Below are 22,160 nucleotides of genomic sequence, written 5' to 3'. Positions count from 1 at the left end.
ATTGGAGCAGATTAAATAGAAATAGCTGTAAATCTCTGCCTATTAACTTTCTGATGCACAAGGACCTATCACAGTTCATGTAGAGAAGAAAGGTGAACTTCATTTTGAATACCTGTGGGGCTGAAGTTATAGTATGATAGGCCTGCCTTTCTGAGTCACTTGCTGAACTTGGGCAGATAATCTCTGTATGTGTCATATTTCTAACCTAAAAAGGGTATAACAGTAATTCCAACACCATAGTTTTGGATTAATGCTTGCATTTTATAGTTTTGTTTTGTTTTGAAGCCTAAATGACAAAATGTCAAGAGTGTTGCAGAAGGCCTGGCACATTCTTAACTGTTATTATGATCTGGTACCATTTTATTCTGGGGTTTAAGGCTAGGAACAAGATAGGAATAGACTCACCCAACTTAGCAAATAAAATATAGGACACCCAGGCAAATTTGAATTTCAGATAAAAAACTAATAATTTTTTTAGTGTAAGTATGTACCATGTAATATTTGGAACACATTAAATGCAAATGGACAAAAATGCTCCTGTTAAAAGACAGAGATTGTCATACTGCATTAAAAAAAAAATCCCACTACATGCTGTTTTCAGAGACACATCTAAATGGAAAGATATAGAGAAGTTGAAATTAAAAGGATGGAAAAAAGTTATAATTTGCAAACACTAACCAAAGGAAAGTTGGTGTGGCTATATTAATATTGAATGAAGTCAGAGCTATGCTGGTAAATGTTTAATAACCAGCTCTTGGGGGTAGATGAGAAGACTTGATTTGTAGCATTCACCAATTTTCATGTGTTAATATTCCCCTATGGCTGATTTCAAGCCACTGATGTGACATTACCAAACACTAACTTGTGAAGAGATATGTGCAATTGGCTCCTGTAAAATAGTATGAGTCAGTTCCAGCACACCAGTGGACAAAATTTCTTATTTGCCAGAAGGTATTACAAAGAAGATAGTAATAACATAATGATAAAATTTTAAAAGCCATCAGAAAGAAGTAACAAGTTATAATTTTATGTACTTAATGTTACAACTTCAACATATATAAAGCAAAAGTTGAGAGAATAATAATGAAAATTATTGAAAGTTAATGAAATCAACAATAATAGGTGGATTTTAAGAATCTTTCTTGGTAATTGATAGAAAAAACAGATAAGCTCAGAAAGACTATAGAAGATTGAAAACATGATTAAACTTGAGCTAACAGGCATATGTGGAACATTATAAAATAAAAATATTAAGTATTATAAAATATGTTATATAATATAAAATATCCCTTCTTTTCAAGCACAGGGAGAACATAAACAAATATTGACTATATATTTAACTATAATGCATGTACATTATGTTCTCAGATCACTAGGGAAGTAAACTAAAAATCAGTTTTAAAATACAACTGGGAAATCTCCATATATTTGGAACCTAAAAAAAAAAAATCCTTATAAAAAAACTCATACATCAATGAAGAAATATTGTTGCATATTTTATCACTTGATAACAATACTACATAATAAACTTGTGGGGTATGGCAACATTAGTATTTGAAAGGCAAATTTATCTCATGAGAATGTTTACTTTAGAAAAAGAAAAAGCTAAATATTAGTGAGCTAAACATCCATCTCAAGAAGTTAGCAAAAGAAAACAAAAACTCAAAGAAAATACAAAAAAACCAAAGAGATAAGAGCAGAGATTAAGAAAATCTAAAAGATAATAGCATAGGGCGCCTGAGTGGCTCAGTCGTTAAGCGTCTGCCTTCGGCTCAGGTCATGGTCCCAGGGTCCTGGGATCCAGCCCCACATCGGGCTCCCTGCTCTGCAGAAGCCCGCTTCTCCCTCTCCCACTACCCCAGCTTGTGTTCCCTCTCTTGCTGTGTCTCTCTCTGTCAAATAAATAAAATCTTAAAAAAAAAGATAATAGCATAAAGAGAAGAAAAAATATAAAAGCCCCCAATTTTTCCTTTGAAAATACTAATAAAGAACAAACATTCAAGATTAATCAAGTAAGGAAAAGACACAATCCTGTCAGGATTGAAAAAGGAGGACATCATTATATTTTCTACAGACATGAAAAACATAACAAGAAGATATTATGAATAATGTTTTGCCGATAATTTGAAACTTTATATAAAATGGATAAATTTCTGGAAATATACAAGGTACCAAATATAAAATAACTAATAAAACTAATATAAAGAGATAGGAAACCTAATTATTATTATAACCTTTAAAGAAGTTGAGTCAGTAATCAAATATTTTTCCATAAATATCATTCTCTAGCTTTACCAGTGAGTTCTATCAAGCATTAAAAAAAAAAAAAACACCAACTTCATTTTCTTTTTTTTTTTTTTAAGATTTTATTTATTTATTTGACAGAGAGAGAGAGAGACAGCAAGAGAGGGAACACAAGCAGGGGGAGTTGGAGAGGGAGAAGCAGGCCTCCTGCTGAGGAGGGAGCCCGATATGGGACTCTATCCCAGGACCCTGGCATCATGATCTGAGCCGAAGGCAGATGCCCAGGCGCCCCCCAACTTCATTTTCATACAAAGTCTTACAAAACTTGCAAAGTATGAGATAAAAAATAACGGTCCAATCTTGCTTATGAATAAATACTCTGAAATAAAATATTAGCAAATGGAATCCAGCAGTGTGTAAAAAAAGGTCATGATCAAGTTGGATTTATCTCAGGAATGTAGCATTGGTTTAATATTTGAAAACTGATTAAGGTAATTTATTACATTAATGAATTAAAAGAGAAAAACCAGCTAGTAATTTGAATAGATATAGAAGAGATACACAATAAATTTCTATATTTATTAATGATTAAAACTTAGGAATAGAAAGGAACTTTAAAAAAAAACCTCATATAGAGCATTTACACAAACAAAACAAATGTAAAAATGTAAAACAAACATCATACCTAATGGTAAAGCATGAAAGCATTCCTTTTAAGATTAATAACAAGGGAAGGATGTGTGCAATCACCATTTGTCTTTAATAGACTGGATGGCCCATCATGGATAGTAAGAAAATATAAGAAAATAAAAGATACAAAGACACAAAAAAGAAAAACTCAAATTTTCTTTGTTCATGAATAAAAAATTTTTAATTAAGTTAAAAAATTCTTATCTCCAAAGAACTGCTAGTGAATTTTCAGAATTAAGATTGTTCAGCAAAGCTAAGGGATATAAAACCGATTATTTTTCTACCTAGAAAATGTAATAAGAATGCCATTTACATGATCACAATTAATATAAAGTAGCTAGGAATAAATCCAAGATATGTAAGCCCTTGAAAAAAGTAATCATGCAACTTTATTGTAAGGTCCTAATAAAAGGAGAGATATTCCATGCTCTTGGATAGGAAGACTTAACATTACAAAGGTATCAATTCTCCCTGTATTATCTTAGATTCAACACAATTTCAGTCTCCTTAATAAAGTGTTTTGTTGAACTTGGTGAGCTAATGTTAGAATCTTATGGAAGAGTGGAGGGTCAAGAATACCTTAGACACTTCTGTAGAAAGTGACCAAAGCCAGGGAAACATGGTTATATCAAGATTATAAGTTTGTAATAATTAAAGCAATGTGGTATTGGCTCAGGGATAATAAAACGGACAAAAACTATGTTCATGACAGGAGGGACATCACAGAACAGAGAGGAAAGCGGAAACTATCCAGAGACTGGTGCTAAAACAATTGATTATTCATATTTAAAAAAAAAAGACATTGCCTTCTACTTTTTATCTCACACGTGCATACACATGCACAATCAATTTTAGTGGCCTAAATATGAAAGGCAAAACTTTACAACTTGCATAAGACAATATAGTGGAATATATTCATGACTTTACACTAAGGAAGGTTTTTTTTAAGTAGGACAGAAAATCCTCACAAACCATGAAGTTAAAAGGATGACAAATTCAACTATGTTAAAATAAGAATGTCTGCTCATCAGAGGTTACCATTAAAAAAGTAAGAAGACAAGCTACAAACTGGAAAAAGGTATCTGAAAGGTACATAACTGCAGACGGACTAATATTCACAACTTTTAAAGAACTGCTCTAAATTGGTAAGAAAAGACATACATCCCAATAAAAAAAATGGGCAAAATTCTTTAAACATTTTCTAGAAAAGGAAAATTATATGAAAAGATATACTGAACCTCATTAATAATGAAGGAAATACAAAATAAAACCACAAAAAGATACAATTTCACTACCACCCCCCCCCCCAAAAGTCAGGGAATACCAATATGAAGTGTGTTTGAGGATTTGGAACAAAAGAAATTATCACTCAGAATGGCACAAGCACTTAGGAAAACAATTTGGTGTCACCTGGTAAAATTGAAAGCACGCATACCTCACGACACAACAATCTCTCTCCTACTTAGAAGAGAGACAGAGAGGGGTGCCTGGGTGGCTCAGTAGATTAAGCATCTGCCTTTGGCTCAGGTGGTCCTGGGATTGAGCCCCACGTTGAGCTTCTCCCTCTCCCTCTGTTTGCTGCTCCCCCTGCTTGTGCTCTCTCTCTCTGTCAAATAAATCAATAAAATCTTGAAAAAAAAGAAGAGAGAACCAGAGTCCTAGACTCTGGAGAGACTCCTGCCAGCTGTGCACACCAGGGGACACATACAAAAGTGTATCCATCCACAGAATAATGACTACAGGTGGTGTATCCATGCTGGGCAACAGTGTGTCTTAGATGCCTCTCCCGCTCCATCTCGGACCCTCTTAGCCTCACCACTCTCTCAGACCAGCTCTTCAGCTCTTCATAAGCTCTGACCCACTGCAGGAGACACAGCCCACAGCTCTTGGCCCCATAGCTGTTTCATGGTGTCTTTTTCCTTTTGCCCCAGAGTTTTCTGTTGCTGCTGCGGTGTGAGAAGCATCAGGACCCACCCACTGTCGATAAATGTGTACATATCTAGCGGGCAGGAAAACTGCAGAGAAGTTAATGTTCTTTGAGGCAAACTTTTGAGATCTCTTATCAATTCTTTTCCATTTACCACCAGGCTCCCACCCTGAAAAAGCACTCCCTAATGAAGAGTAACAGGTAAGCTTTTGTCTCAGGGTCTACTAAATGCAACAATGTGGATGAATCTCAAAAACATAATGTTGAGCCAAAGAACTAAGTCTTAGGAGAGAACACATACAGCATGATATTATTTATATAAAAATCACAAAAAAACCAAGACATATTATTTAGAGAATACACCTATAACTGGAAACACTAATGACAGGCAATGATGTAATTAACACAAAATTCATGACCATGGCTGCCTTTGGCACAGAGCAAAGAAAGGGGCAGAGACCCTGGCAGAGCAGGCAGGGAACTTCTAAGATACCATCAATAATTTATTATTTACTCTGGGAGATGAGCATTTTATTATTATTCTCTAAATATCACAGATAGGTTTTGTACACTTCTGATGTGTATTTCCCAAGTAAGGAGATCTACAGAAGCAATGCGTCTAGCCCACGGCAGGACTCAAGCAGTCTCTACGAGTGCAGCTGGAAAGGAAGGTGGAGGCCAGATCATGAGGACTCTCAAGTGAAATTATTGGACTTGATTCTGAAGGCATGGAGGGGGCTTTGGAAGTTCTGTTCTTTACTGTTTCCCCCCCAAGCAGTGAATGTGGTAAACAATGAATAACAAAGCTAGTTCAAGCTCAAGAAATAGGAGACAGTTCTGAGGTAAGTATTGACAGGATTTGCCACTGACTGACTAGGTCTCATGGGTTTAGGAAATGGAGAAGTCAAAGGTCAGAACCTGAGAGAGGAAAGAGTTATGCATTGTCCCAGCCAATGAGGATGAAGAGGCTGAAGCTGGGTTAAAGAAGTACTGTGTGCTGAAGTTGTTAATGCTATGGTGTGCTGAATGAGGCAGGCTCACAGGGGCTCTGGGCACCTAAAAGCCGATCGTGCCCAGTCATGTTAGATGGTGTCATGTTGGTAGATTGAAATCAGCTGTGGTAGCAGTGTTTACAGCATGGATACTGACAAACACTATGAAGAAGAATCTTTACCCCTTGAAGAGACTGTTGCTAAACATTTATTAGCATACCATTTGATAGGATCTGGTGACAATTTGGATATGAAGAGGAGGTTCTTAGATGATACCAAAATTCCCGACTTTAGAGATAGAAGATGACAGCCTTCTGAAATGGACAGAAGCAGGGTGAATTATGCCAGAAAAGTGGGTGGGTGCTGATGATATAACTGAGAACAAGATGGACATGGTCCCTGCCCTCATGAAGCATTTAATCGATTTTTAACACTGTGCATTAGAATGCTGTGTAGTTTTTTAAAAATACATATTCCTGTAACCTATCTATGCCCTAATTTTGTAGAATGGTTAAAAAAAAAATGAAACAACATAATGGAGGGAACAATTACACAAACCACTCTATCAACCCTATTAAATAATGAGACCACTCCCTCCAAACTACAAATATATTTATGATAAAATGCTTACTAAAGCAAGGAAGATTAAAACAAACCCCCTGGTGGTTCATAAAATAATGAACCATGTATCATATCTTTCCAGAAGGGCAATAAATCATGCTTCTCAAACCTGGCTGCAAATAGATTGCCTGAATAGCTTTAACAATTATTCTAGCTTGGGTCCCACCCAGACAAATTAAATCAGAATCTTCAGAGCTGGAGCTCCAGCACTGGTGTTTTTACCAATGTTGACAAATGTTGCATTAAATTTTTTAGGCCGGGAAAATGAAATCAATGGAAAAGGAGACTGGCAGAGTAAAGTTGCAGGCGAATTGATTGTAAATGGAGTTAAAGTCATAGGTAGATAGAAATAACATTAGCAAAAATATGAAATATTTTTATTCTCTCTGAAACAACAGAACATGAGAAGAGTTGGATATAGATTGAGAGAAAGTTTGAGGTAGAAAAAAAAGAGATGTCAAATGAAATCAGATGACTTCACTCTTTTCAGTATGTAGGAGGAAGTGGTACCAGAAATGGAAGTCATCATAGTCCTCTTAGTATCTACCATTTATCGAGCAATTTTATCATAGATGCCTCACAAAGCGCTTCATAACATTATTTCACTTATCTTCATCACACCATATGGGGAAGACACTGATACTATTATTCCCAATTTATAGATAAGAAACCATAAGTTAGAGATACATACGAGACAGCAATTTGCCAAGGTCACATAACTAGTGACAGAGCTGTTCTGTACAACTGTGTTCTGTGTTGAATGCAGTCCTGTGAAAGCCTTAAATCCTTCCTCTTAACTGGGCCATTATGTGAATGAGGAAGAATCAGGCTGCTGGCTTGAGGAGAGAGAGGAGGTTTGGAAGTTGGACTAGGGGATTAAGTCAGGGAATCAGAGATGACTAGGACTGTGGAATAGCTTGGAGGGCATGAATTTGTTTCGTGTAAGCACTTTATTTTGGATTCTCTAATAACACTTGGCAGCTCAGAAGTGAGAGTGGAAAAAGTGAAAGCTAAGTTTACTCAGAGTGAGATTAACCACACAAATGGGGCAGAAGGTCAAGGAGTAAGGTTTATATTGTACTATCAAGACGAGTGTTGAGAAAGGCCAGGGAGTGGCCTCCAGCACCTAGGATTAATGTGTAGGACACTGAGGCCCAGATGGGCTGTACAAGTGGAGGAACTGGGAGAGGCTGAGGAACTGGGATGTTTTGATGAGACTAAAACTCAGATTCCATAAAAGGAAGAAAGAGAAATTATTAGAAAGGGATATTTCAGAACTGTTGATCTCTAGGGTCTGAAAATATTGCAAACCTGGTGGTTAAATTTCAGGGTTTTGATGGGGAAGTACCTTTGGTTTCAGAAGAGACTTTCTGAATGTGTCAAATCACATCCATTAGGCCAAGTTCTGCCTTTTTAAATACATAACATAATCGTAAATAAGCCACTTACTGCTAAACTTAGACTTTAATGGTGGGCATTTAAAAGGATACCATGAACAAATGACTCTATTTCATTAAGGAGTTCAAAATGTCACACTTTTTTTCTTAATGAGTAATATAACTCCTAAAATTATGCCTTCATTTTTAGGGTAGAGCTGAATGATATGGCCTCTGATCTCTCCTGTGTTCAGTCATGCAGATAGTCATGCAATAGAAATGGCCCAGAACCAGCAATCATCTGGTGTTAGCAAAGTTGGCTTTTGAATTAACAGTAAAAGCCATATTAATTTCACTCATCATATTTTATTAGACTGATTAATACACCAAGCAGGTGTAAGATAGGGCTGGATACAGCTCACATCCTAGTTTTGGTTCTAATCTTCTCATCCCAAATGATTTTAGGAGCGTGACGTAGTATTCTCTGCCCTGGGTTCCTGAACAGAAATGAGCAGATTGTCTACCAGCCCCTGAAATCTTAAGAAGATTAATTAAAATATGCTTGAGCTTTTATAAAAAAAATAAGATATTTAAGCTAAAGAATTGTTATTATGATTGCTACCTACAAAGTGTTTTGATCAGGTCTGAACTGACTACAGTGGGTTGGTAACAGTGTCCTTGGGTTTCATAGTTGGGCTTAATTAAATGTAACTTTTGTTTCTTCATAAATGAAGCAGGAATCTTAAGACAGACAAATTAGCCCTACATATGTTATTTCTATATGAAGTTAAAGTATTTCTGAAGTAGAAACTTTTCATTAGTTTCAAGGTCCTGAATTTTCTCCACAAAATTTCTTTTGGTGGTTTCCTTTAATCCTTCCTCTTGGGGAGCAATTATGAAAATAGATGCTGGTTGCAGTGAGTGAGGGGACTAAAGATGGCTGAATGAAGAAAGCCTAGTTGGAATGAATTAAGATGACTTTACAGAGGCACATAGAAAGACATTGTTTCCTCCAATGACTGAATGTCAATGGGAGAACATTTATCTGCTGAATACAACCATATGCTTAGAAGCATTTATCACTGTTCTGTAGCTCCTTCTTATTCTTCCCACATTCACTGTGGTCAGAAGAGATGCAGATCAGTGAGAGTACATTTTCAGTAAATAATTACAGCGATACATGCTATAGTTCACACTTGACAGTGGCATTTCCATATATGAATTACCATGTCTATGCCAGTCAACCATATCAACTCCTTGTAGGATAAGCTTTGGCATGCCGATTGCCTTGGTCCAGAGCACCTTTCTTCCTTATTAAAATGGTTCCATCAGACTTGGTGCTCTTGATTTGTGAGGTTGAAATCCCAGTGACATGGTCTCTTACTCTCAGTGATCTCAGACCCAATGGTTGCTAAAAACTGTCCACTTTGGAAGGCTAAAATTCACATGGTAGTTGGAGACTTTCCTTCCTTTCAACAAGCTACTTTGTGGTATTCCAAAGACTGGTATAACCAATTCCCTCCCACAACTGCGTAAGTGCCTTTCATACCCTGAAGTAAGAAGAAGCAGTGTGGATGGAGACTTCAGTTACTCTGCAGTCAGATACTTCACAATATAGCAATGATGTCAGAACTTTTCCTGTGGTCATTACCAAATACATGCTGAATTATCATAATATAAACCTAGAGACCATTGTAAAAAAAAACAAAAAACCTTTGTTGCCTTAGATGGGTTATTTTAAAACAGCATAAAATCTGCTGTGAACATGACTGTGGTAACAAAGGTATATAGGATCTGAATTTCCAGAGATGATTAGCATGCAAATACAGTGGATATTTAAGGTGGCTGCCCACTCACAACTGATAGAATGTGGCCAAGAAAGCAGTAGGTCGTGTCGGAGCCGCCTAATTAGTTCACACATATAATAGTCCTTTAGTGTGATCATCAATATAGGAAGAGAGGGGCCACAAGGCAGAAACTGCTTTTTATTTTTAAAGTATTTAATCTAACAAATGGTTTCAGGTGTGCTGCCAGAGTTTGCTCAGTTGAACACAAAGTGTCTTCAATTTACACAGTTTCGATTATAAGGCCATCTTCTCAGATACAATTGAACAGAAAGTCTGCCTTGAACCTTTTGAATTACACTGTTCTGAGACTATAGCAGAGATGAACAAAGTACAGGAGCTGCAAAGTTAATGTGACTGTCATTGGGCAGCTATCTCAGGTCTAAAAATGAATCCATGTTTTTTGTTAATGGAACCACAGTGAGGGAAAATACCTTCCGGGGTAATTTTATGAAAGGAGAACATATCCCAGTAGTAAAGGCTTAGCAAGAAGTAGAGTGTTTTCAAATGCAAATTTTCTGACATTTTTTCAGTTACAAAAATTACCATACCTTGGTGACTTTAACTTAGTTAAAGGTTTCATTTAGTATATAACCAACTGTAATGCAAAAGGCACATACTCTGATAAACATTATTTCCATTTTAGGACTTGCCAAGGGTAGATTTTTTTCTCTTCTCTTTCTCCACACATTGGAATGTCATAAGCAATTAGATGAAATTATTTATGTGAAATGAAAAGGTAAAAGCATAAAGCAGTGCTGTGCACATCAGATGCAACTGGCATCTCCACTATGAATATGGTGTCTTAATGAAGTGATTGTTCTTTGAAACTATCAAACTGTCCTGTTGTGTAAACGGTTTTATTTAATAAATGTTTTGAAACCAAAACTGTTTCACTTTTATGTATCAATGGGAAAACTACATTAAGAATTGCAAAGCTTAAAAGAAAACTTTTAAAGTATTGGCATATATTTGGGTCTCTTAATATCCTGTGTCTAGCACAGTATTGGGTAGTCCATAAACACTCTGTGGAATTGAATTGGGAAAAGTCACCTTAAGGCATAGGAAAACTTTTGAGAAGCAACTTTGCAAATATGAATCAAATACTATAAAACTGTTTATGCTGCTTTGACCCAGTAATTTTACTTTAGTGAACTTACGCTAAGAATCTTAAATACTAAGAAAGGCTATACATAAGGATGTTTATTGCAGTGTTACTCATAATAACAATATAATTAGGAACAACTATTTCTTTTGTTGAGTATTATGTAAAGCAAATCATGACATATCAACTGAAAGGAACATTATGCAGCCAAAAAATGATACTTGTCAAAATGCAATGTAGAACATTCATCTAATGTAACAGAAGTGCAAAAAGCCTGATAGAAAATTGTGTGGTAGAACTGCAATCATGCAAAAATTAAATAAGCATTGGGCGCCTAGGTGGCTCAGTCGTTGGGCGTCTGCCTTCGGCTCGGGTCATGATCCTGGGGTCCGGGGATCGAGTCCTGCGTCGGGCTCCCTGCTCAGCAGGAAGCCTGCTTCTCCCTCTCCCACTCCCCCTGCTTGTGTTCCCTCTCTTGCTGTCTCTCTCTCTGTGTTAAGTGAATAAATAAAATCTTAAAAAAAAAAAAATTAAATAAGCATACATAGAAAAAAGACCGAGGAAACATATGAAGGTGCTAGCATAGATTGTGTTTGGATGGAAGTGTAATTTTTTTCATATCTTTTAAATAATCTATAATTTTTAAAAAAGAAACTCTTGAATTTGTACACTCAGTTGTTATACTTAACAGCTGGTTGTATTAAACTGAACTCTTCTTCTCACTCCCCACACTGTTTTTTATGTAAATACACTCATAATGGTTAATTAGTCACAAACGGGAAACCAGTCTGGCTAAAGTACATAAACTCTTATTAATGTAGACCTCATAATTGGAGATTAACAGAAGTTCGCAGATCTGAGATTCTTACAGAATAAAAATTCCTTGACAAGTAAAATATTAGGATGTTTTATTATGCAGTCAATCCTACTTTGTTTTGTCGAAATTGGCATATAACAGATTGTAGTTTTTGGTGAGGTTGTTTAATTTAACTTTCTATAATTGATTATTCTATTTGTAATTGTAAAGGTTGATATATAATGTATGAAAATAGCAAAAATATTTAAATAAGTTAACACAATTATTTAAACAACAACAACAACAACAAACCCAAAGCTGATTTGCCTGGTCAAGTATATGAAATAGTATGTTTGCTCCAGCAGATTAAGCTCAAAATACACGGGAATCCCATGATTTGTTTCTAATTAAAATGTTTTTATAAACGTAAACATTTATATATAATTGACATTGAAAGGAAAGGTAAGTAAAGTTTTGCTTCACCCACTATCACAAATATGTTGAAAACCATAAAAGGAATTTTTATATAATCTTTTCTAGATGTTTTTTTCTCCCTCTAAATGCAACCACTAAAAAGTTAATAACTGGCGGAATCAGTTATTTTGGAACCTAAAAATGCAACAACTCTTTGTTTTACCTACTCTGGACATTTTCAAACCAATACTTCAATTAAAATGTTAATTGTCTGAAGCTATGTCCTCCTTATGGAAGAACCAAACATTATTGGTTTCAAATGTCTTAAAAAGCCTGAATATGTTATAATGACTGGGTTTATTCTTAAAAAAAAAAGAAAGTAAAGCTTTCTTCAACAGGTTTTAAAAAAGTAACATTATTTTTCTTAAATATGCCTAATTAGTTGCTTGCTTTAATTTTATTTGAAGATTTACCATAAGAACATTCACTGCCTCATTCTTTTATCATAAACTTTTTGAGTTTGTCATCATGAACTCTGAAGACAAAGCCCACTTGCTATTTTTTAAGGAAAAGCAACTCATGATTTAACTATGAGAAAGTAAGAAATACACTTTTTGTCTGATCATAAATAGCTTAAAACACTAGCTTCAAAAAATACTAGCTTCAATTTTTAGATTTTGTCAATTTTAAGAGATAAATGGAATGGTTTCATGGATCACTATTGTTATTGATATTAGTAATATGAATTTGTATTCAATGTTTTATAAAAGCAAAAAGGATGCATTCATCTCTATTTTGTTAACATAAATTGCACTTAAAATTATGTAGCAAATAAATATTCAATCAAGTGAAAATCATTTCTGACAATCATTCAATCAATTAATCAATATAATTCAGGGCCTACCATATACTATCCCTCTGAGACACAGTGGTGACCTTGTTCATTTTGAATTTCACTTCTGCAAATAGATTTTATAGATAAGCAAATTTTAAAAATAAACAAATATTTAAATAACTTACCTTTGATTCCTTGAACTTGGAGAAAAATCCAAAAAACAAAAATAGCCCTTCTAGTTTCCAAATACATTCTGGCTTTTGTGCATTGGTAGTTCTGGTAACAATCACAGAACAGTTCCAAATCTCATTTAAAAAAATAAAATGACAGAAATATGGAAAATAATTAAATATTGATGCCAGCCGAGTGAGAATAACCTTCTTGGTTTACCTTTATAAGAGTGCTAATTTATGAAGAACATGAAGCAGTGTCTGTTTCTGGAATAATCTGCTTATCTTCCCCTCAGGTATAATCTCTGCTTAAGGGCCAGCTGCAGGAACCTTTATCTCATTAACCTTCTGGAGAAGCATCTGTCCCCCTAGCTCCAGGACCCTGAATGCCATTATAAACAAGTGTCCACAGGCAGAAGAAATGCTTTTTTCTTAGTATTCACCTGTTACAGTGACATAGAGAGCCAGGGGGAAGTCTTGCCAAATGCAGAAGAAGGCTGACAGGGTCAAATGTTTTCCAAAATGACATGTTCAAGGAACATCCATTGAAAGAGCTTAATTGCTATCCCTGGAAGTATGTAGTTTTTCACTACATGTTAGTCTCCAGAGACAGCAAAGCCGTCTCCATTCTCATAGAAATGTACTGCTTTGTAAATAGCTTTCTTTCTGGCATTACATGCAGATAACTTTTTTGGTTTAAGTTTGATTTTAATTTTTTAAAATCTGTTTTTCATACACAGAATTTAAAAAGTTAGTTTGTGAAAGGTAATGGTGCTATTCCTCCATTCAAAGGAAACCACTTTTAAGTTTCTAAGCTAACTCTAGTATTTTCATTTGTACCTCTACATAGTATGTTTCTATTACTATTTTTTCGTTTTCACTTTTAGGCATTATCAAATAATAGATATTGACCATATCTTTCCTCCTCTACACACACATTCCCTGTTCTCCCTAAACACGTAATCATCCTTCTATCCACCTCAATATTATTGTATTTTCAGTTTACTGAATATTAAAGTTTACATTTCTGTGACTGTATACATGTTACATATAGCTGAACCATGGAGTATAATTACTAACATGTATTGAGCTCTTAAGTTGTGATAGACACTGCTCTTAGACATTTCCATAGGTTATCCATATATTCCTTAATACAATGTTATGGGGTGTATACTATTATTAGGATCTGAAGCTAAGGTATATATGGCAGAGCCCATATTTGAACCCAGAGTCTGGTTTCAGAACGTATACTTTAACTGCTACCCCCATGATGCTTTTTGCAATTGTCTCATATTTTTTCCCCTTAGATTTTACATACAAAACAATAAATTATCCCCAAATGTTACCCCAGATATGTAAATTTCCTCTTCTTATGGTTAAACATTTCAAATAACCTGTCTTTCCCAGGACCCATTCCTGCTAACCCCCTCCAGTCTGTCTGTTTTGTTTCTTTTCTTGCTCACAGTGGTCATCTGGGGATCCTCCTTCACAGTCAGGTTGGGGATAGCTTTTACCTCTCTGGTGTTGGGTCCTGAGTTTTCTGGATTCTATGTTGCCTTCTTTCTTAACCTAATCTCTTGTTTTAGCAGAGCATATGCTCCAGTTTATTGATGAAAGTTCACAGTATTTGAGATCTTATATGTTTAAAAGTGGCCTCCATCTATACTCATACTTGATTGATAGTTTGGCCAGTGGATAGATTTAATGTCTGTGTCCTTCTAAAATTCATATGTTGAAAACCAACCCCCAGTGTGATGGTATTTGGAGGTGGGGCATGTGGTGAAGCCCTCATGGATGGGATTAGCTCCCTTATAAAAGGGGCACCATAGAGTTCCTTTGCTCCTTCCATCATGTGAAGCACAGTGACAAGACCAGATTATGAACCAGGAAGCAGGCTTTCATCAGACACTGTCTGTACCTGCATCTGGATCTTGGACTTCCTAAACTCCATAACTAAGAAATAGATTTCTGTTGTTTATAAGCTACTCAGTCTTTGGTATTCTCTTATAGCAGCCCAAATGGACTAAAGACTACTGAATATAGAATTCTAGGTTGGAAATAACATTCACTTATTACTGAAGACATTAATCTATTGTCTTCTAGCTTCTTGTGCTACTAAAATCTGAAGTCCTTTTTGTTCTTGGTTCTTTGTATAGGATCTTTCTAGAAGATCTAGAAGAGCTGTCTCTCTGAGAAGAGCTCTTTGAGAGAGACAGAGACAGAGAGAGACAGGGTGCAAGAGAGGGAGAGAGCGCTTCTCTACTGCCAGTTTAAGATCTGTCCTTCTAGGTCTGCTACCATTCCATCCGTGTTTTCGGACTTTGCTTAAACCTACATGTTCAGCTTAATAAAATTTTTATAAAGTGAATACTCTAGGAATATCTGGTAAAAATACAGAATATTAATAGCACCTTAGAAGGACCCATGGTCTCCCACTCACAAATACAAACCTTTCTTCTCCATTAAACATAGTCATTATTCTGATTTCTATGGTAATCACTTACTAGCTTTTCTTTATACTTTTACTACTCACCTACACATCTGTAGGCAGTTTTGCCTATCTTACCACTATTTATCGAAAAGATTATTTCCTCTACTGTTCTGAAGTTCTACCTTTGTCACAAATCAAGAATACATATGTTTGTGGGTTCTCTTTCCTGTTTGTCTATTTTTGTGCCACACTATCTTAATTATTGTACCTTTTTATTTATGTCTTCACATCTGCAGAACAAGTTTTCTCATTTTGTTTCTCTTCAAAATTATCTTGTTTACCTTTGGTGTTTTGAATTTTTATATACATTTCAGGGTCATATTTTCAAGTTCCACAAAAGTTTGCTAGGATTTGTAAATAGGTGGTGGGGATTAAGGAGTGCACTTGTGATGAGCACTGGGTGTTGTATGGAAGTGCTGAATCGCTATATTGCACACCTGAAACTAATGTTACACTGTACATTAATTGGAATTTAAATAAAAACTTGAAAAAAAAATTACATTGGACTACAGATAGATCAATTTGGGGAAATTGACATCTTTATCATACTGAATTTTCTAATTCATGAACATGATTTGTCCATTTATTTACTTAGGTTTCTTTAATTTTGTCTTACATATATTTGATTTTTTTCTAAGTATTCGATATTCTTATTTTATTGTAAGCAGTATTAAATTTTATTTTCCAATTGGTTATTGCCAGGATATAAAAACATGATTGATTTTTGTATATTGATCCTCTGTGCAGTGATCTTGAGAAATAAATTTATTAATTATAATGATTCTTTGCAATTTCCTATATATACTTTTGTCATCTATAAATAATAAGTTTTTTCTTCTTTTTGTATTCATTCTTATACATTTTCTTCCTTTTCCTTGCTTTTCTGCACTGGTCAGGACCTCTAATAAAGTGCTGAATAAAATGGTGATGGCAGGTATGTCTGTTTTTCTGGTTCCAAAAAGAAAACTTTCATTTTATCATTCAGAAAGATGTTTGTAATAGGCAAGTGTTTAGATAACCTACTATGGAATAAGGAAATTTCCTTCTTCTTAGATTGTAAGATTTTTTTTTAAATAATGGCTATTGAATATTATTACTTGATTTGTATATCTTTTGAAATTATCATAGATTTTTCCCCTTTATCTCTTAATGGGTAAAGTACATTTATTTTTCTAATGCTAAACCAACCCTACTTTGTTGGAATAAGACTATGCTGGTTATAATGGTAGTGTTCTGTATATATTGGATTCAGTTTGCTAAATTTTTTAGTCCCTTAAAACATCTACGTTCATGAGTAAAATTGCCTACAATATTGCTATCTTATAATATACTAGTAGATCATTCTCATAAAAGAAGTTGAAGAGTGTTGATTCGTTCTCTAGTCTATGAATAGTTTTATGTCATATTAGTAAGGCTTATGCCTTACATTTGACCAGTAAAGCTTAGATTTTTCTTTGGGATAGGATTTTAAATTTTGGATTCACTTTTTCTTTCTTTCTTTCTTTCTTTCTTTCTTTCTTTCTTTCTTTCTTTCTTTCTTTCTTTCTTTCTTTCTTTCTTTCTTTCTTTCTTTCTTTCTTTCTTTCTTTCTTTCTTTCTCTTTCTTTCTTTCTTTCTTTCTTTCTCTTTCTTTCTTTCTTTCTTTCTTTCTTTCTTTCTTTCTTTCTTTCTTTCTTTCTTTCTTTCTTTCTCTCTCTCTCTCTCTCTCTTTCTCTCTTCCTCTCTTCCTCTCTTCCTCTCTTCCTTCCTTCCTTCCTTCCTTCCTTCTCTTTCTTTTTTCTTTTTTTTTCTTTCTTTCTTTCTTTCTTCTTTCTTTTTCTTTCTTTCTTTCTTTCTTTCTTTCTTTCTTTCTTTCTTTCTTTCTTTCTTTTCTTTCTTTTCTTTCTCTCTTTCTCTTTCTCTCTCTTTCTCTCTTTCTTTCTTTTTCTTTCTTTCTTTCTTTCTTTCTTTCTTTCTTTCTTTCTTTCTTTCTTTCTTTTTCTTTCTTTCTTTCTCTCTCTCTCTCTCTCTCTCTCTCTCTCTCTCTTTCTTTCTTTCTTTATTTGAGAGAGACAGGGAGAGAGAGAGCACAAGCAGGGGGTAGGTTTAGAGGGAGACGCAGATTACCCGCTGAGCCGGGAACCTGATGCAGACTCCATCCCAGGACCCTGGGATCATGACCTGAGCCAAAGACAGACACTTAACTGGCTGAGCCACCCTCATTTTATTTTTTTTAACGTATTTTATTTTTTTAACTCCAAGCCTTATGGAGACACAATTGACATATAGTATTGTGTAAGTTTAAGGTATACAATGTGATGATTTGATATACGTATAACATTGAGAAGTGATTACCACAATAAGGTTAACTAACACATCCACCACTTTACCTAGTTACCATTTTGTTTGTGTTTGTGTGTGTGTGTGTGTGTGTATGTGTGATAAAAAGATTTCAAGATTCACTTTCTTAGTAACTTTCACGTACATACTACAGTATTGTTAACTATTGTCGTCATGCTGTACATTATGCCCCTAGAACTTATTCATCTTGTAACTGGAAGTTTTTACCCTTTGATTGCCAATTTCTCACCACCTTTTGCCTTCCCCACTGGCTTATCTCAACTTTTTCTATGAGTTTTGTTTTTTAGATTCCACATATAAGTGAGACAAAACAGTATTTTTTTTTCTGTCTTATTTCACTTAGCATTATGCCCTCATGGTCCATCCATGTTGTCACAAGTGTCAGGATTTCCTTATATTTTATAGTTGAATAATACTCTATTGTATGTGTATTTATAGTGTATGTATATCTATCACATTATATCCCTTTGTGAATAATGTGGCATTGAACATGGAGGTGCAGATATCTCTTGACATAGTGATTTCATTTCTTTCATATATATGCCCAGAAGTGGAATTGCTGGTTCATATGGTAGTCCTATTTTTATTGTTTTGAGGACTCTCCATATTGTTTTCCATAATGGCTTTTCCAATTTACAATCCTACCAAAAGGGCACAAGGGTTTCCTTTTCACAATCTCCTCACCAGTATTTTTTATTTCTTGTCTTTTGATGATAGTGATTCTAACAGACATGAAGTGATAGCTCATGATCAGATTTGCATTTTGATATGATTTCATGATTAGTGATATTGAACATATTTTCATGTACCTGTTGGCATTTGTATGTCTTCTTTGGAAAAATATCTATTCAAGTCTTTTGCCCATTTTTAAATTGGATTATTTTTTTTGCTATTGAGTTGTATGAGTTCTTTATATATTTCACATATTAATCCCTTATTAGATATTAGAATTACAAATACTTTCTCCTATTCCATAGACTGACTTCTCATTTTTGTTGATCATTTCCTTTACTGTGCAAAAGCATTTTAGTTTGATATAATCCCACTTTTTAGTTTTTTATTTTGTTGCTTGTGTTTTAGGTGTCATATCTAAAAATCAGTGCCAATACTCATGTTAAGATTTTTTCCCTGCTTTCTTTTGTAGTTTTATAATTTCAGGTCTTACCTGTAAGTCTTTAATCTATTTCAAGTTAACTTTTGTAAGTGGTGTAAGATAAAGATCTGGTTTCATTCTTTTGCCTGTGAACATCCAATTTTCCCAGCAACATTTATTGAAGAGACTGTTTTTTCTCTCTTGAGTATTCTTGTCTCCTCAAATATTAGTTAATTGTGAATGTATGGGTTTATTTATGAGCTCTCAATTCTGTTCTATTGATCTATGGTACCCCTATGTGTACCATAGTTTTGATCACTAAAGCTTTATAATATAGCTTAAAATCAGGAAGTGTGATGTTTCCTTCTTTGTTCTTTCTTAGGATTGCTTTGGCTATTTGGGGTCTTTTGTGGTTCTGTATAAATTTTAGGATTATTTCTTCTACTTCTGTAAAAACTACCATTGGAATCCTGATAGTAAAGAAACTGAATCTATAGATGGCTTTGGGTAGTATGGACATTTTAACAATATTAGTTTTTCCAATCCATCAATATGGGATAGTTTTTCATTTATTTGTGTCATCTTTGATTTCTTTCCTCAACATTTTGTAGTTTTTCAGTGTAGAGATCTTTCAACTCCTTGGTTAAATTTTGCCTATTTTATTATTTTTGATACTATTACAAATAAGATCATTTTAAAACATTTCTTCTTTAGATAATTAGTTGCTAGTGTATAGAAATTTTACTGCTTTTTGTACATTAATTTTGTATTTTGCAACTTTACTGAATTTGTTGCATAGATCTAACAATTTTTTGGTGGAGTTTTCAAGCTTTTTATATATATTAATTCATGTCATCTGCTAATAGAGACAATTTTAGTTCTTCCTTTCCATTTCTGATATCTTTTATTTATTTCTTTTTCCTTGATTACTCTAGCTAGGACTTGAATAAGAGTAATGAGAGTGGGCACACTTGTCTTATTCCTGATTTTAGAGGAAAGACTTTCAATATTTCACCATTGAGTATGATGTTAGTTTTGGACTTGTCATATATGGCCTTTATTATGTTGAGGCACATTTCTTCTATACCTAAGAGTTTTTATCATTTAACAAATGTTGAATTTTATGAAATTATTTTTCTGTGTCTATTGATGAATCATGATTTTTTTCTTAAGTTCTATTAATGTGATATATCACATTTATTAATTTGCCTATGTTGAACCATACCTGTATCTCAGGGATAAATCTCACTTAATCATGGTGAATGATCCTTTTAATGTGCTCCTGAATTTGATTTGGTAGTATTTTATTGAGAACTTTTGCATCTATATTAATCAGAGATATTGGCCTTTAGTTTTCTTTTCTCATAGTGTCCTTTTCTGTCTTTGGTATCAGGATAATGCTGGCTCATAAATTGAGTTTGGGAGTGTTCCCTCTTCTATTTTTGGAAGAGTTTGAGAAGGATTGTGTAAATTCCTCTTTAAGTGTTTGGTAAAATTCACCAGTGAACCCATCTTGTCTTGGGCCTTTTTTTTTTTTTTTTTTTTTTGGTTGAGAGATTTTGATTACTGAGTCAGTCTCCTTACTAGCGTCTGTTGAGATTTTCTATTTCTTCTTGATTCAGTCTTGGTATGTAGCATGTTTCTAAGACTTCATCTATTTCTTCTAGGTTGTCCAGTTTGTTGGCATATAGTTGTTCATAGTAGCATTTTATGGTCATTTATATTTCTGTGGTATCAGTGATTTTTTTATTTATAAATTTGTTGATTTAGATCCTTTTTTTCCCTTGGTTAGTCAAATTTGGTTTGTCAGTTTTGTTTATTTTTTCAAAGAACCCAAATCTTAATGTTATTAATCCCTTCATTGTTTTCCTATTCTCTATTTATTTATGCTTTAATCTTTATTATTTTCTTCCATTTGCTAACTTTTGGCTTAGTTTGTTCATCTTTTTCTAGTTCTTTGAGGCATAGAGTTATGTTGTTTATTTGAGACCTTCTTCTTCTTAAGGTAGGCATTTATTGTTATGACCTTTCCTTTTAGAACTGCTTTTGCTGCATCCCCTAAGTTTTGATGTGTTGTATTTCTATTTTTGTTTATTTCTAGATAATCTTTTTTTCCTCTTTAATTTATTCTTCGATCCATTGGTTGTTTAGGAAAGTGTTTAATTTCTATACAACTGTGAATTTCTAGTTTTCTTACTCTTATTGATTTCTAGTTTTATACCATTGTGGTCAGAGAAGATAGTTAGTATGAGTTCAATCTTTGATTTCCTAAGACTTGTTCTGTGACCTAATATATAGTCTATTCTATAAGGTCCATATGTGCTTGAGAAGAGTGTGTATTCTAGTTTTGTAAGATAAAATTTCTATATCTGTCTGTTAGATCCATTTGGTGTAAAGTGTTGTGCAAATCCACTGTTCCTTACTTTTATTCTCTGTCTGTATAATCTATCCATTATTGAGAGTGGGGCGTTAAAATCCCCAGCTATTATTGTATTTGTTTTTATTTTATCTTCTAGTTCCATTAGTTTTGCTTTCTATATTTATGTTTATATTTAGTTTTTTCTATATTTATATTCTATATGCATATATATTTACAATTGTTAAATCTTCTTGATGGATTGACTCCCTTATAATAACCTTCTTTGTCTCTTTTTACTGTTTTTAGTCTAAAGTTTATTTTTCCTTTTTTTTTTAAGATTTTATTTATTTATTTGTGTGAGAGAGAGCACAAAGCAGGGGGAACAGCAGGCAGAAAGGGAGAAGCAGACTCCCCACTGAGCAAGGAGCTTGATGTGAAACTTGATCCCAGTACCCTGGGATCATGACCCGAGCCGAAGGCAGACGCTTAACCGACTGAGCCACCCAGGCCTCCCTAAAATCTATTTTTCCTGACAGAAGTAAAGCTATCCCTCCTTTTCTTTTTTGTTGCCATTTACTTGAAATATCTTCTTCCATCCCTTCATTCTCAGTCTATGTGTGTTTTTATTTTTTTATTTTTTAAAGATTTTATTTATTTATTTGACAGAGAAAGACACAGTGAGAGAGGGAACACAAGCAGGGAGAGAAGCAGGCTTCCTGTGGAGCAGGGAGCCCGATGCGGGGCTCAATCCCAGGTGACCTGAGCCGAAGGCAGACGCTTAACAACTGAGCCACACAGGCGCCCCTCTCTGTGTCTCTTTAAAGATAAAATGAGTCTCTTATAGGCAGCATATCATTGGATTT

General features: G+C 34.3%; 1 protein-coding gene across 1 annotated transcript in view; it reads right to left on the bottom strand.

Moving 5' to 3' along the window:
- Nucleotides 1-13,096, bottom strand: part of IMPG1 (interphotoreceptor matrix proteoglycan 1) — a 124,801-nt gene extending 111,705 nt beyond the window's left edge. The window contains 1 exon segment of the mRNA XM_088024314.1: nt 13,030-13,096. Coding sequence (XP_087880440.1) covers nt 13,030-13,096 — 67 coding nt within the window.
- Between the last annotated feature and the right edge of the window lie 9,064 nt (nt 13,097-22,160).

Source organism: Eumetopias jubatus, unplaced genomic scaffold (genome assembly GCF_037043125.1).
Source record: "Eumetopias jubatus isolate StellerSeaLion01/CBP00866 unplaced genomic scaffold, mEumJub1_p1.0 scaffold_6, whole genome shotgun sequence".
In the NCBI taxonomy this organism is placed as follows: domain Eukaryota; kingdom Metazoa; phylum Chordata; class Mammalia; order Carnivora; family Otariidae; genus Eumetopias; species Eumetopias jubatus.
This window is presented reverse-complemented; position numbering and strand designations above follow the sequence as displayed.